Below are 15703 nucleotides of genomic sequence, written 5' to 3'. Positions count from 1 at the left end.
GACGACTTGTGTATGATGATTGTAATAATATGTGAATGAGTTATGGACCCTGCTATGTTCTGCTGTACTACTCTGAGGGATGTAATATTTGCGGAATGGTACTTCGCGAATGTTATATCAACGACTGGCATACTACAACATGCAGTGGTATGCAGGGTCACCACAGTTGGTATCAGAGCAAAAGCTTTGACCTTAGGTTGGAACCTAGTAAATGGGACTAAACGTTAGGAGTCAAATAGGATTAGTAAAGAATTCTCTAAAAATATGGTGTATATTCAATTGAGAATACAACAATCATATCTTTTAGTGCGATAATTCTTTATTATCTCTATTATGATGCATTATTACTAATCTTATAATCTTTCTATTTCTACAGCCAACATGGCAAGTTCACGACCGGGAAGAAACGTGAAAGTTATGGATTCCACACTGAACGAGTACAAAGGAGGACTTGCTGATATCCTACGAGCCATGTTGCTGGAATTTGGGTGTGATCCCCAGATTCCAGTAAAGAAGTAGCCACATGGGTAGCAAATCCTGTGTTGGTGCCGAAGAAAAACACTAAGGTCCTTCGCATGTGCGTCGACTTTACGTGTGTCAATAAACATTGTCCAAAGGATCACTTTCCCCTCCCGAGGATCGATCAAATTATCGACTCCACGGCTGGATGTGAACGTCTTTCCTTCCTGGATGCATATTCTGGTTATAACCAGATCAGATTGAAAGAAGATGATGAAGTAAAGACCGCGTTTATTACACCTTACGGCGTGTTTTGCTACAGAACAATGCCCTTTGGTCTAAAAAATGCGGGAGCAACATATCAAAGGATGATGCAGAAGTGTTTGGCGACACAGATTGGGAAGAACATGCAAGTATACATTGATGATGTCGTCATAACATCAAAAAAGGGGGCAACGCTGATCGAGGATCTCAAGGAAACCTTCGACAACCTTGATAAGTTCTGCCTCAAACTGAACCCGACGAAGTGTTCCTTTGGCGTCCCAGCAGGAGAACTTTTGGGGTTTCTAGTATCAGCAAGAGGGATTGAAGCAAATCCCGACAAAATACAGGCTATCGTAACAATGAGGAAGCCAACAAAGTTGAAGGAGATACAACAGCTAACGGGGCGAGTCGCAGCTTTGAGTAGATTCGTCGCTAGGCTGGGAGAAAAGGCACTGCCGTTCTACGCTTTGATAAAACAAGGAGCTAAATTTCAGTGGAACGAAGAAGCCGACAGAGCTTTCGAGGATTTGAAGCGCACAATTTCGACACCGCCAATTCTGGTGGCACCAAAAGAAAGGGAACCCCTCCTGTTATATATCGCAGCCACACCCCAAGTGGTGAGCACGGTGCTAGTTGTCGAAAGGGAAGAAGAAGGAAAACTCCACGGCGTGCAGAGGCCAGTATACTTCGTCAGCGAAGTTCTATCACCATCTAAACAAAGGTATCCGCAGTACCAAAAGATAGCATATGGAGTATTCACGACAGCACGAAAATTGCGCCACTATTTTTCGGCACATCCGATCATAGTGGTCAATGAAGCTCCCTTGTCAAATATACTGAACAACCCAGAAGCTACGGGTCGTGTCTCCCTTTGGGGAATAGAACTTTCCCCTCGGGACATCACGTATGAAAAAAGAAAAGCAATAAAATCACAAATACTGCCGGACTTCATCGCAGAGTGGATGGAGTTACAAAATACAGGACCTCCAGATTTATCGAGAACTTGGACCATGAACTTCGACGGGTCCAAAAGACTGGAAGGAGCTGGCGTAGGAGTAGTACTCATATCACCTGAAGGCGACAAGTTGAAGTACATCCTCCGGATGACGTTCCCTAACGCATCTAACAATGAAGCAGAATACGAGGCTCTCATACATGGAATGAAGATGGCGAAAGCCTGCGGAGCAACTCGACTAAAAATCTTTGGCGACTCACTGGTGGCACAGCAAGTTATGAACCAATGTGATGCAGTCAATGATAGCATGATGGCATACAAGGAGGTATACAACGAACTCGAGAAGTTGTTCGATGGATGCGAAGTAAACCATATTAGCAGATTGAGCAACGACGAAGCCGATGTTCTTGCAAACATCGGGTCGCAATGCCTTGCAGTCCCGCCAGGTGTATTCTGGGAAGAAATAACAGAGAGATCCACTAAGTCGACAAAATCAAAAAAGAAGGAGAAGAAACCCTCGGGGGCTACCAAGGAAAAGCAAGAGGACGAAGAAGAAGATCAGGACCTGGTCATGGTGATACAGATACCGTGGATGCAGCCGTACATATCATACATCCTGAGGAAAGAAATACCCGACGATCCAGTTGAGGCAAGGCGAGTAATTCGACGCTCCAAAGCTTTCACGGTGGTCAAGGGAGAATTGTATAAGCGAAGTATTTCAGGCGTCTTGCAAAGGTGCGTCACACCAGAGGAAGGAAGAATAATTCTGAAGGATGTACACGAGGGAATATGTGGCCACCACGCAAATAGTCGAGCTATCGCAGCCAAAGTTTTTCGAGCAGGATTCTACTGGTTGACAGCAATCGAGGACGCCAAGGACATAGTAAGAACTTGCGACGCGTGTCAAAGGTTTGCCGCAAAACCTCACTCTCCAGCAGCAGAGCTAGCACCAATACCATTGTCATGGCCCTTTGCTCAATGGGGACTTGATATGGTGGGTAAGTTACACAAATCCTGGCCAGGAGGAAAGGAGTACATGCTAGTAGCTGTCGACAAGTTTACAAAATGGATAGAAGCGAAGCCGATAAATTCACCAGATGGAGCATCCGCAGTAAAATTCGTAAAAGGCCTCGTCTTCAGATTTGGAGTGCCCCATAGCATCGTCACAGACAACGGCAGTAACTTCACATCCCATGAATTCAAAGATTATTGCGAAGAGGTGGGTATCAAGCTGAACTTTGCGTCAGTTGCACATCCTCAAACCAATGGGCAAGTCGAGAAAGCCAATGGTATCATCTGCAATGGCATCAAGAAGCGCTTGTTAGGACCACTGGAAAAAGCTCGACATACCCGGCCGGAAGAACTACCAAGCGTGTTGTGGAGCATCCGAACAACACCAAACACAAAGAACGCAGAAACTCCATTTTTTCTCGGTTCATGGAGCGAAGCAGACTACCAATCGAGATAGAGCACAACTCTCCACGTGTCGCTGAATATGATGAAGAAACATCGAGAAGAGCGCTAGAGGACGACGTCGACGCACTTGATGAAGCTCGAGATGAAGTATTATCTCGGGTAACCAAATATCAACAGGACTTGAAGAATTACCACAGTCGACGTTTGCGGCCAAGATCTTTTCAGGTGGGCGACCTAGTTCTTCGGCTCACGCAAAAAAGTCATGAAAAACTCGAGTCACCATGGCTTGGCCCTTACATCGTCACGGAAGTAATCGGAGGAGGAGCATATAGGATAAAGGACAAGAAGACAGGGGTAGAGGAGCCAAACCCCTGGAACGTGGCGCAACTTAGGCGGTTCTACGCCTAGAGTCGAAATATAGTCCTTGTAAAACTTCAATGTACTGAAACGCCCGCGAGTTTTCAGACGCACTCTTTTCCTTTTTCGGGGCACCGAGTGGGGCCGGAGAAGGTTTTTAATGAGGCGGGCTCGCGGTGCTGCAATATAATAAAGATAGTGACAATATAACTTTTCTTCTTTATCGACATGACCAAAATCTTTGCTCCGACGAATTTCAATATAGTTCATCGACAAAAGAAAAACCTTGCCTTGGTATTCAAATACCTCGTGAGTCAATAAAAATACAAAATAGTACTCAGTAAAAAGCTCGGGGGCTCATATTCACCTTAAGTATATATATGCCTTGGTTTAAAACCTCGCAAATATACAAATATAATAAAGAGTCACCGAAACACTCGGGGGCTAGACAAACAGAGAAATACAATGATTGCTTTACAATATAGTCATGGATTACAAAGAAGAAATATCTACAAGAAGAAAACAACTAGTCTTGATTCAGTATGTCATCAAGAGTAACTCTGTTTTCCTCAGGAGCAGCACCAAGAAAATCGGCATAATGGCCATCGGCAAAAAAGTCGGCATCCATCCGAAGCAGGTCCTCAATCATTTCTTCGGCTATGGGCGTAACCTTCGTGTTAATCCTGTCAACACCAACTCTCCGACGTTTTACCTTTTGGTGAACCTTCTCGACAACCTGGGTAAGGTCAAGTTTCGAGTGGCAGATCTGGAGCATGATAAGAGCAAATCTGGCGCCAGCTACTAGTTGAGCTCTGACAAAATCATGGATACTGCGAGCATCCTTAAACCTTTCCATCAATTCAGGAAGAGTTTTTGGTTGGACGTTCCGAGGAAACATGGAGTTATAAACCATGGACAAGGTCTTGGTACAGAAGTCAAGGAAATCGCGAGTTTGAGAGGTGCGATCTTGAAATCTGACAATTTGGCGGGTCCTCTCCGGGGTAGCCCAAAACAAAGAACCATGATCCAGGGAAAGATTAACAAGGAGGTTTGTCCTAGCACTTACTCTCTCTTCCTCGGCAGCAGCATCAGTAAAGGCGCCTATCAGAACAAAGAAGTGGAAACCTTTAAGAGACAATAGCATGAAGATGAAAGATATCAGAGGATGAAACAGGCATACCCGACATATCTGCACTGGCTTCATTCATTAATTCGAGCATGAAATTTTCTCGAGTAGTCGCTTTTTCAGCCTCAGAAGCAGCAAACTCCTTGGCAGCCACGGCCTCGCGAGCTTGCTGGAGAGCAACTTTTTCGGCTTCAGATGACTTGCGAGATTGTTCCATCATCACAAGTGTTTGCTTCTTTGCATACTGAAGCTGCTGTCGAAGTTCGTCCAGTTCTTGCGACAAGGTATCGTCGACAGTGCGATATCGCAAAAGTTCTCCTCGCGTGAGAAGAAGAAGGCGACACATTGGAAGGAGCGGAAGTTGGAGTATAGTCAAATATCAACTGAAATATAAACAGGATAAAATCAAACGATAAGCAAAGATAGAATTTTTCATTAATCTCTTGGAATAATTACAAGGGCATTACAGTGGAGCTAAGGAAATACGTGTCGCTAAACGACTACTTTGGCGACAAAAGCAAAAGAAACAAAGAAAAACAGAGGCATGCAACTAGACCTCCGGCCTTGACGAGCTAGGAGTCGACGCTGGCTTAATCCCGAGATAGGCCAAGATCTTCTTCGTGTTGGGCTTGGCCGCCTTGATCAGCGACTTCCACCTTGATTGTTCTATTTGCTCGGTGTCGCCAACTTTCATCCGATCGATAGTCCGTCGACCGTCGGCAACCAAGGCGACAGTGTTTTCAACGGCAACCTTCATATTCTCTTGGCGCATCTTCAGTCCAAGGTCTTCCGGTGTATTGAACATCTTGGCAAGGTTGAGGAAAGTCGCAGGCTCCTCCTTCTTTGGGAAGAAGTAGGGGAACAATGCCGACAATACTGCATTAGCATTCGATACACCTTCACGAATCTCGGACCCATGAAGCTCCAGATAGGAAAGTGCGTCAAGGACCGGATCATCGACAGGATTCGTCAGGTCAAAATCCTGGTTTGTTTGGACTGTCAAGGAAACAAAGTGTTAGTGAAAAGACAAGAAACAAAGATTCTCCTAAAAATAGAAGGGAGCAGTAAAATTACCGAAAGTACGGCGACTCTGAGTCTTCAGGCGCTTGAGGATTCCTTCTTCACGAGAAGCTTGCGCAGCTTTGTGCTCATCTAAAGCAGCTGTAGCATCCTTAAGCTTTTTCTGCAGTTCCTCGACACCAGCAGCTTTCGCCTTGGCTTCATCAGCTTCGGTCTTGGCTTTGCTAGCAGCGAGGTCCGCTTTCTTGCGAGCCGCCTCACTTTGCTCAAGTTTTCGAGAAAGTGCGTCGGCGCGTTCGTTAGCCTCTGCAAGTTTCTCTGTCGAGATATGAAAAAAGAGAGGAGAAAGATCAAAAATCGCGACAAGCAACAAGAGTAAAAAATCAAGGAAAAACAGCAAGTACAAAAGTCGTTACCTTCGGCTCTATTAGCATATTCACGGTACCCAACAAATTGGGAACCGATGCGGAGAAGATCCTTGATCATAGGCTGTTCAACGTGAACACAGAAAGAAAAACATCGGCATGAAAAAGAGAAAAGGTGTGAAAAAACAAAATAAGGAAAATATAGATGTCGACAAGCTTACATCATCTAGGAGCAGAGTCGACGAACTGCCCAACTGAGGGGCAGGTTCAATAATCTTTTCAACCCTTGCCCTTTTTGGTGAAGGAGCAAGGGGGCTTGATGGCGGAGTAGTGGTGACGACGTTTTGTTGAGGAGGCGAGGTTTCTTCTCCTTCAACTAGCGTGTCTGAGGCAAGTACAAAGACGTGACGTGCTTGTCCGAGGAGCCACGTCAGTAGTTGGAACTTCTTCCTCGTCATCGCTAATAATCAAAAAATCGGCAGCATAAAAAGCAAGACAAGCTAAATATTTCGAGTACAAAAATAGAGAAATAAAGACGACTTACGAGCTGATGAGGGATTCAGCATAAAGATCGTAAGTTGCCTTCGGATGAGAAGGAACAACTTCTTCAGCCTTAGAGGTGCCGTAATCTTCAACATCAGTCCTTTTCCTTTTGTTCTTGGGAGAAACAGCAGGAGGAAGGGATTGCGTCGATTCAACGGCTTCGGACTCAACTTCTTTTTCATGAGAAGCCGCAGATTTGTGAGAACCCGCGACTTCACTTTCACGAATAGCAGAACCTTGAGTATCTTCGGCAACGATGGCTGTTCTTCGACTTCTCCACCCTCCGGAAGAGGAGGAAGGGAAGTCATGGTAGGATGGTTCTCAGAAAATAGTGACCAGAAGGAAAATTAAAAGAGATGACAATATAATGAGGTGCAGAGAAAGTGCAAAATAAGGTAAAAACTCGGCAAGACAAAATACCTCGGGGAGTGGATTGGCGGCGCTGTACGGTTCCACGCGACAAGAGGAAGGAATTGGGTCTTTACCCAGGCGAGAAAGTCTTCGAATCAACTTCTCCAAGTCCTTGGTGGAAAGATCACCGGAGATTCTGTTGGCGTCATTTTTACCAGAATATGTCCAAAGGGGATTTTTGCGAGCCTGGAGAGGCTGCACTCTAATCCTAAGGAAATAGGCAGTGATTTGAACACCAGAAAGCTCTTTGCCTCGAGTATTTTGAAGCTGGCGAATACGAGACATGAGCGCCTCTGTCGCCTTTTTCTCTTCCTCGGAAGCTTCGGCATCCCAGGAGCGGCGGCGCTGAATTTTAGCACTTCCGTCGAAAGGAACTATGTTGTGCTCAACGGAGTTGGCGCTTTCTTCGTGAATGTAGAGCCACTTTTTGCGCCATCCTTGGACAGAATCAGGAAATTTGACGTCGAAATAGTCGACATCAGTGCGAACACAGATAACAACGCCACCTATGTTATAAGTGACGTTGTGGGAGCCATTGCGGCGGAGGCAGAAGATGCGTTTCCACAGAGCCCAATTGGGAGGGATTCCGAGGAAGCATTCGCAAAGTGTGATGAAAATAGAAATGTGAAGGATGGAATTGGGAGTCAATTGGTGCAATTGAATCCCATAAACAAAAAGAAGACCGCGGAGGAAATCGTGGATTGGGGTCGAGAGGCCGCGGATGAGATGATCAACAAAACTAACCCGATACTCCATTGGAGGCTTGGGGTAGCTTTCTTCGCTAGGGAAGCGGATGGCGTCCTCCTTCTTCATGAGGCCAAGCCTCTTCAGCATGTTGGTGTCTTGGTTGGAGATTTTGGATCTCTCCCACTCAAGATCCTCGGCGGCCATCTTGGATTCCGGAGTGCTGTGGTGAGTCAGACGCGCGTGCGGTGGCATCAATGGCAATGAAAGAGCAATGTGTGTGAGTGCGGAAAATCAGAGAGAGATTGGGCGCAGGAGAAGTTTTGCGAAGAGGAACAGGTGAGCGGCGCAAGCGAGGGGATGAACGGAGGTTGAAGAAAGGTTTATATAAGAATCGGGTGAAGCAGTGTGCCGTTGGATGAAGAAATCGTATGGTGAGAATAGATCTTCTAGCTACAAGGGTAAAAAGGTATTTTTACTGAGATAGGCGTTACTGTACGTGCGCCAGAAAAAGCGGAGGACGTGTGTCCCCCACTTGCACGACGTGTTAACGTGGTGGAAGCACTGGACCCACAGGGCAGAAAGATCACGACTATTCGAGAGGGATGAAGTAAATTTGGTTAAGGGAAGCATGTCGATAAGAAAAGTTAAAGAAGATTGGCGACAGGAAGAATTATTCAATACTTCGGGAGCCTTTGATCAAAAACAAGTTTTTCCCCAAATGCTCGGGGGCTACTTCGACAAAAAGTAAAAATTCGACTATGACAATATAGAAATTGCGGAGCCTACAACCAAGTACAAGTTCTTGGCTGTAGCCTCGGGGGCTACTCCCATCGGGAGCGCTGTTCGCGCATCCGAGGGGTAAAAAAAAAAGAAGAAGAAGAAAAAGATCATATTGAGAAATAATGACAATATAGCGACAAGGTGGACTAAAATGTTGAGCCTACAACCAAGCACAAGTTCTTGGCTGTAGCCTCGGGGGCTACTCCCATCGGGAACGCTGTTCGCGTGCCCGATGAAATTAACAAAGGAAAAATAGAAAAGCAAGAGAGTATATTTCGAGTTGTAGTTAACTCTACATATACTCCCATCGGGAGAGCAGTATAAGTCATATTTGACTCGATAAAATGTGCCATTCCAACAGCTGGAAAAGCACTCGACAATATATTCTCAGAACGCCGAAGTTGCGATCAATTTCTGAATGCCGCAAATTTGCGAAGGTAAGACCCCAGATCCGTTCTGCTGGGCGTGGCATCGCCGAAGACTGCGCTCTGCTACTTTTATCCGTATCAACAGATACGAAGAAAAATCCTAACGGACGCGTTAGGTACCCGATAAATTTGACTGGGACTCGACAGAATGGTAAGACCTTAAGCGGCACCTGTCGAAGTTTACACCAGTATCCCGAGATCATGTCCAGGGACGTGATTTTGAAGTAGGTTTTTGCGGATTGCCACTAGAGCAGTTAACTAGTACCTGATCCGTCAGATGAACTAGCCCCAACTACCATTATCCCTGTACAATATAGAATCTTATGTGAAGAAATATAAAAAAGTTAAAGCTTTCGAATAAAAATAAACAGTGGAGATTTTCCCTGATTCTACGATTCAAGCAAAATCTCGGGGGCTACTGACATAGGCATCCCAAATGGGCCTGCCGAAGATAGTACCCGGGGTTTACTGAAGGCCCACTACCCGAAGAATAAGAAGATTCGGGAGCCCAAGATATATCAAGGAAAGTCAAGAGTTGTAATAGGAAGTGTTATTTGTAATCTGGCGGGATGAGTTAGAAACCGTCCCGGACTCTGTAACTTGTATAACACGAATCCCTCGGCTCCACCTCCTATATAAAGGGGGAGGCGAGGGACGAAAAGGGAATCGAATCATTGTCTGCAAACCCTAGTTTTCATATTCGTCGAGTACTTTCCGGCTGAAACCTTCGAGATCTACTTACCCTCTACTTCCAACTAAACCCTAGCCTACAATCCATAGGCATTGACAAGTTGATACCTTGTCACTCGGGTATAGAGATAACCGAGGCACGCGGGAGACGACGATGTAGCCCGAAGTTCACACTCTTGCGAGTGCTACTCTCCGTTGGAGCGGTGTGGAGGACAAGTCACTCCAAATGCACGAGGGCCACCGTATTCTCCTCGAGAATTCCCACCAAGAGAGATGTCCTCGATCCACTATGTAACCTTAGGGAGGTTACCGAACCCGCACAAAGCTTGGGGCTATCTCCACAACTTAATTGGAGGCTCCCAACAATATTGCCACAAAGGCCTTGCCCTTGAAGAATCTCCACAACTAAATTGGAGTCCCCAAGAACACCACTAAGATGCCACTAAGGCCTCGCCCTTGAAGAATCTCCACAACTTAATTGGAGTCCCCAAGAACACCACAAAGATGCCACAAAGGCCACTAAGCCGTCTAGGGTCCAAAGACCCAAGAGTAACAACCTTCTTGCTTTCACTTCCACGAATCACCGTGGAGAACTCAAACCGATGCACCAAATGCAATGGCAAGAACACCACAAAGATGCTCAAATCCTTCTCTCTCAAATTCCAACAAAGCTACAAAAGCTATTGGGGGAATAAGAGAGGAAGAACAAAGAGGAGAACACAAAATCCTCCAAAATCAAGATCTAGTGGGTTCCCCTCACAAAGAGAGGGATTTGATTGGTGAAGATGTAGATGTAGATCTCCTCTCTCTTTTCCCTCAAGAATATGCAAGAATCGTGAGAGGAATCAAGAACTAGGGCAAGCTTTGAAGGACAACAATGGAGGAGAGAGAGTGAACCAACCAGCCCAAGGAGAAAGAAGGGGGGTCTTATATACCCCCTCCCAACGAAATATGACCGTTTGGGACCTCCCAGGCCGGAAAATCCGCTCCCGGGCCGGATTATCCGCCCCCCGAAAATCGCCCCTGGACTCGGGCCGGATATTTGCCCGGAATTGGCATTCGGGCCGGATTATCCGCCCCCAGAAAACTGCAGAAACACCAAAACTAAAACGGGCATAACTTTAGCATCCAGACTCCGATTTTGATGATCTTGGGCTTGTTTGAAGTTAGGAACAAGATCCACAAGATCATGCAGGAAACCATCATAGTCCAACAAGGGAGGATAGAAACAAATGTTGAAAGGTTTGACCTATCTAAAAAAATATACCGATAAAACCTCCAATCTCGAAAATGCAACAAGTTGCCCATGCAAAAACCATTCTCAATGAACTAGAGCTTGTCATGAGAATAAACACAAGCTCTAAAACATCACATGGATAAGATCCAAATAAAACCAAGAAAGATGATGAACCAAACTCGAAAACTCAAGAAGTGATCTATGCGAAATCCGTTTTCGATGAACTAGAGCTTGTCATGAGAATAAGCACAAGCTCTAAAACATCACATGGATAAGGTCCAAATAACAACCAATAAAGATGATGCAAGGATGCAAAGGTTTGAGCTCTCACCGAACGATACGATCGAGTTACTCACTCGAGAGCCCTCTTGATAGAATGACAACTAAACTATAAACCGGTCTCCAACTACACTATGAGATCGGTGAGAAAGAAACCCTATCAAGAGCAAACCTTATACTTGCGCATTCCACTTGAGCTCGATGACGACGATCTTGACCTCAACAAGATGGAACACCTTTCTTGATTATGCTTGCTTGACGAAGTCTTGTGGATTGCTCCCCCATAATCCACCATGGGAGAGCTTCTTCTTCGGCGCATATTCACATATCCATGATCACCATAAGGATGGCAAGACTCAAGCAAAGGATCTCTTCGAGATGGCTCATCTTGAACTTGCACTTCATTTCGTTGATGTCTTGAAGTTAACCTTGAGAGCTCACTTCATCTTCATCTTCAAGACATACTTGAGACTTGATCTTCTTCATTTGGATGGCAATACTCAAGCAAAGGATCTCTTCGAGATGGCTCATCTTGAACTTGCACTTCATTTCTTCATTCTTCATCATGTTGATGTCTTGAAGTAACTTGAGGGCTCACTTCATCTTCATCTTCAAGACATACTTGACACTTGATATCCTTCATCAATTTCTTCTTATTGCAACCTAATACAAACATGTTGATGTCTTGAAGTAACTTGAGGGCTCACTTCATCTTCATCTTCAAGACATACTTGACACTTGATATCCTTCATCAAATTCTTCTTATTGCAACCTTGAAGCCAACATATGGTTCAAGAATTGCCTATGGACAACTCCTACAAATATGACTCAATGCAAACATTAGTTCATAGGGGTTGTCATTAATTACCAAAACCACACATGGGGGTTCCATGCACTTTCAGTTGGCAAGGCCAGAGAGAGCTAGAACATGCACAAAAGATCATGGCCAACATGTGTGACATATTCCATGACATAGGGGAGTCCTTGTGCTAGGGTGGGCATGACTAGGCAATGGCATGGCTAGAGGAGATGCTAGGGCACTATGTGTGACCAATGGGGGAACCAAGTTAGGCCAAACACTATTTTAAATAGTGGTTTGTGTTTTATTTGGTCTCTACCCACCAGGTGTTTGATGAAATGGCCGCAAGAGCTTCATTTTTTAATTTTGCCAAACTTTTTGGTGAAGTTGATTCAAATAATATATGGCACAGGTTGGTGGTGGTGGTGTGCAAAATGAAGCGGGTTTGTGAAAATCCAAATATGACATAATCTTAAAACTGATTTGATGTTGCCTCTTTGCTTGATGATATTAAGAAATTTAGGTAGAATTTGCAGGGTTGGTCTTTACCAAAGTTGTTCATCTTGATAAGGTCTTAAATGAGGTGCAAAGAGTTGGGAGAGTTTGGTTTAAGAATCTCTTAATCGAGGGGCTCAAAGTGGGTACCCTGATGTGAAAGTCAAAAATGACCATTATCACATGTGGCAAGTTTTTGAATTTTTCTTTGATTTGATTTGGGTTTCTTTGATTCAAGAGTGATTATTATTAGTTTAGTAACATTTCCAAACCATTGGCACAATTCAAAATGGCCTAGGTTAAAGATTTTCAAAAGTGGTCATAGCCTCATATGTGTTGCTATTTTTATTTTATTTTATTTTTCTTCATTTCTCTTTGACCCAATAAGTATTCATTTGGGTTCATGGAGTGTTAGATTAAGTCTAAGTAGGGGTTCAAACCATTTTGGTAAAGTAAAGATGGCATAAGCCAAGATTTGTAAATATGGCTATATGCCCACATGTGCTTTTTTCCTTCATTTTGTTTTTCTTTCTATTTGGTTTCTTTTTTACTCCAAGGAGCAAGGTTTAGGGTTTAGGAACCTTTTCAAAATACTTCAACAAACAATCATGGCAAAGATCACATCATGCACAATTGAGTACTATGCATATCAAGTGATTCAAATAAAGTTTTTGTTGGCTCCAAAATTTGGGAAAGGGAAATTCATTTTCTTCTTTGTTTTGAAATTTGGGATGTCACAGGTGCTATGGAGCTGCAACTTCTTCGTCGTCGCCGATGCTGAGGCGGCGTCCATCACGAGAAGCTCTTCAACGGGGGACTTATGCCGGCGACAACGCCCTGCCCCCGTATCATATGGTCGATTAGCGGCCCTTCTCCTGGATATCCTACTTCCCAGAGACCAAGAAGTCCGAGGGGAAGATCTTTAGCTCCTGCCACGACGTCGGGCCAAGTGGTTTGACCCCGGCGCCGGTGTCTGTTCGGTGGCGGAGCAACTCGACGGCGATTTGCTGCACTGGTGGTGTTGAGCACGAAGGACCGGATTGCTTTTTCCTCATTTCCTGCGGGCTTTTTTCTGTAAAAGCTCTCTCCTTATCCAGAAATCCCCTGATCTGTAGGGGTTTTTCTGCAAATTGTAATCGCCACTTAGTCAATACTAGCAGCTTCTAGGGTCTTTTGACCCTATCTTGTTCAAAAAAAAACGATTCACACTTTTGTGTAATCTACAATACAAAAGTACTTCACTTGCATGTTTATAGCATATATCATTGACTATATCCATGGTTTTTTTTCCAAAATTATTTGGAACTTTGAAATACTATTGTCCAACTTTTCGAAATACCAAGATCTAAACATCCTTGCTGAAAAAAAAACACTACACTACAAATAACTCATAACACGTACATCTCACCGACGATGAAATACATGTTTCGGTCTTCAACATTGCACTTGTTTCCATCTTTAGAGAGGCTTTCACGTAGCATCCTCGCACATTCTCCGCCCAAAAGTAACCCCTTGTGGTTATTGACGAGGGACATGACCCATGGCCTAAGGGTTCACAATAGGAACAATGTATCATCCTTTCACCTAACTGCCCAACAATAAAATATATAGTGTTTAACTTTTGAAGAAAGTTATACGCCTACTTGTGAGGAATAAATGAGAGTACATAAATACGTCGCTGTAAGTTGTTTTCTTGTTGTTGTGCCGAAAAACTTCACTAGACAATCATTCTTCAAGGAATCAAGCATCAACATCCAATCACTATCTCTGCCCTAGATTTATACCATGGTTATCATTTAATTCTTCCTTATTATTAACTAATCATTAGAATAAATCACCACTAGGTCATCTATGAGCAGTGGCGGAGCCAGCAGGGTGGAAGGGTGGGGCGGACCCCACCCTAAGATTTGGCCCAGCCCATATATCTTCTATAGAAAATGAGAATTTTTTTTAAAAAAGCCTAGCTCAGTTAGGCCTGCCCCACCCTAACAAAATGAGCTAGATTCGCCACCATCTTCTCTAGTTGTAGTCCACGCCGTCTTTTTTCGTTTACACATTGCCGCTCTTTCCACCCAATATATGGCGCGTTGACGATAATAGTTTCTTGCAAAACCAATATCTATATACCTAATAATAAAGGAGCTAAGATTTCTGCCAAAAAGTTTCGTCAACGCTTTTTTTTGGACGATTTTACCCTCCCACCAAACCGCATAATACAAACAAATGCCACCCCGCAATGAAAAACGGTTCGTACGTCTAAATCGATGTCCGACCATCTCTCTTGGTCGACCCTCGCAGAGCTAAGCACATGGCCCATGAATCGTTGGCCCAGCCTACTCACACCAACGCGGGAGACAAAAGGAAAAGGAACAGCTCCGGCAAAACTCTCAAACCTGTAGTACTCTATCTCTCAAACTCTCAAACGTGTAGTACTCGATCTCAGAGATCGTAGGATCTCTTCTTTCCTTTTTCCGGACTTTAAATACCGACGCAAGATTGTTTGCCCTCCATTAGATCTTGCGGGAAGATACAGATCGCCAATTGACAAATACGTCCTGTCTTGATGGCGGCGACCCGCGACGGACAAAAAGGAAGTCGACATTCATATGCAGGGTCGAAGATCGGATCGATACATCAAATCTCGTCTGCCTCTGGCCGTCGTCGTCGCCGCAGATCGATACATCAAACATCCATGCTCCGTCTCAGGCCGTCTTCGTCGATGGCGCCAGATCACGATGGTGCCGCCTCCATGCTTTCCTGGCCCTTCCGATCCAACGACACCTCCTGCGGGGCTGACCGTGAGGCTGGAGTACACATGGCTGGGCGGCCCTAAACGCTTGACGGCAAGGCGCCAGTGCATGGTATTCGTTCATAAGATCGAATCCATTGAAGAGCATCACAGCGGACGACACAGATCGGTGGTGAAAGTAATGAGAAGGAACTCACGGATATGGATGGGCTTATATGGAAACAACGGCGACACAGCCACGAACGGCGGGAACCCAACAAAAACATATACGGAGTACTTCGATGGGCATGGGTCCGTGGGCGTGATGCTGGCAGATCAAACCTAGCTTCTGGGATAGCCGGCCGCTGCTACCGTGCAGGTGTACAACATGTATGATGCGGAGAGTTCCTCAGTATTCGCAAGTGATTTTTCATAGATATTCAGCGGCAGGCCAAGAAGCGTGTTGGCTGCTAGCTAGGTCAAAGAGACAGATCGGGAAGGCGGGCGTTGATGTAGGCAGGACGTTTGAATTAATTAATTTTGTGGTAATCAATTGATGTCTGCTTAAAGGTCCTGAACAATGTATACGGCCGTAGTGCATGTTTTTTTTAGATAAAAGGCACTCAAGTGCCCAACTTTGAATTAACAAAGCCACGAACGGCGA

The 15703-nt window shown here is 44.8% G+C and overlaps 1 protein-coding gene across 1 annotated transcript; it reads right to left on the bottom strand.

Moving 5' to 3' along the window:
* Window positions 1-4555: 4555 nt before the first annotated feature.
* LOC139837999 (uncharacterized) lies at window positions 4556-6284 on the bottom strand. The gene is made up of 4 exons (XM_071827348.1): window positions 6014-6284; window positions 5652-5915; window positions 5302-5573; window positions 4556-4576 (listed from the first exon to the last, which is right to left on the bottom strand). Exons 1-4 carry the CDS (start codon window positions 6081-6083, stop codon window positions 4556-4558), a joined length of 627 nt encoding a protein of 208 aa, XP_071683449.1. The 5' UTR covers window positions 6084-6284.
* Window positions 6285-15703: the final 9419 nt, after the last annotated feature.

The sequence above is a fragment of the Lolium perenne genome, chromosome 3 (assembly GCF_019359855.2).
Source record: "Lolium perenne isolate Kyuss_39 chromosome 3, Kyuss_2.0, whole genome shotgun sequence".
Classification (NCBI taxonomy): Eukaryota; Viridiplantae; Streptophyta; class Magnoliopsida; order Poales; family Poaceae; genus Lolium; species Lolium perenne.
The sequence above is the reverse complement of the archived record's forward strand: the minus strand, read 5'-3'. Positions and strand labels throughout refer to the sequence as shown.

Coding starts and splice junctions, on each gene's coding strand:
- LOC139837999 (XM_071827348.1), bottom strand. CDS start 6,083: ATGATCAAGGATCTTCTCCGCATCGGTTCCCAATTTGTTGGGTACCGT. Junction 5,916..6,013: donor ATATGCTAATAGAGCCGAAG/GTAACGACTTTT, acceptor ATATCTCGACAG/AGAAACTTGCAGAGGCTAAC. Junction 4,577..5,301: donor TTGAAAACACTGTCGCCTTG/GTTGCCGACGGT, acceptor TGTCTCTTAAAG/GTTTCCACTTCTTTGTTCTG.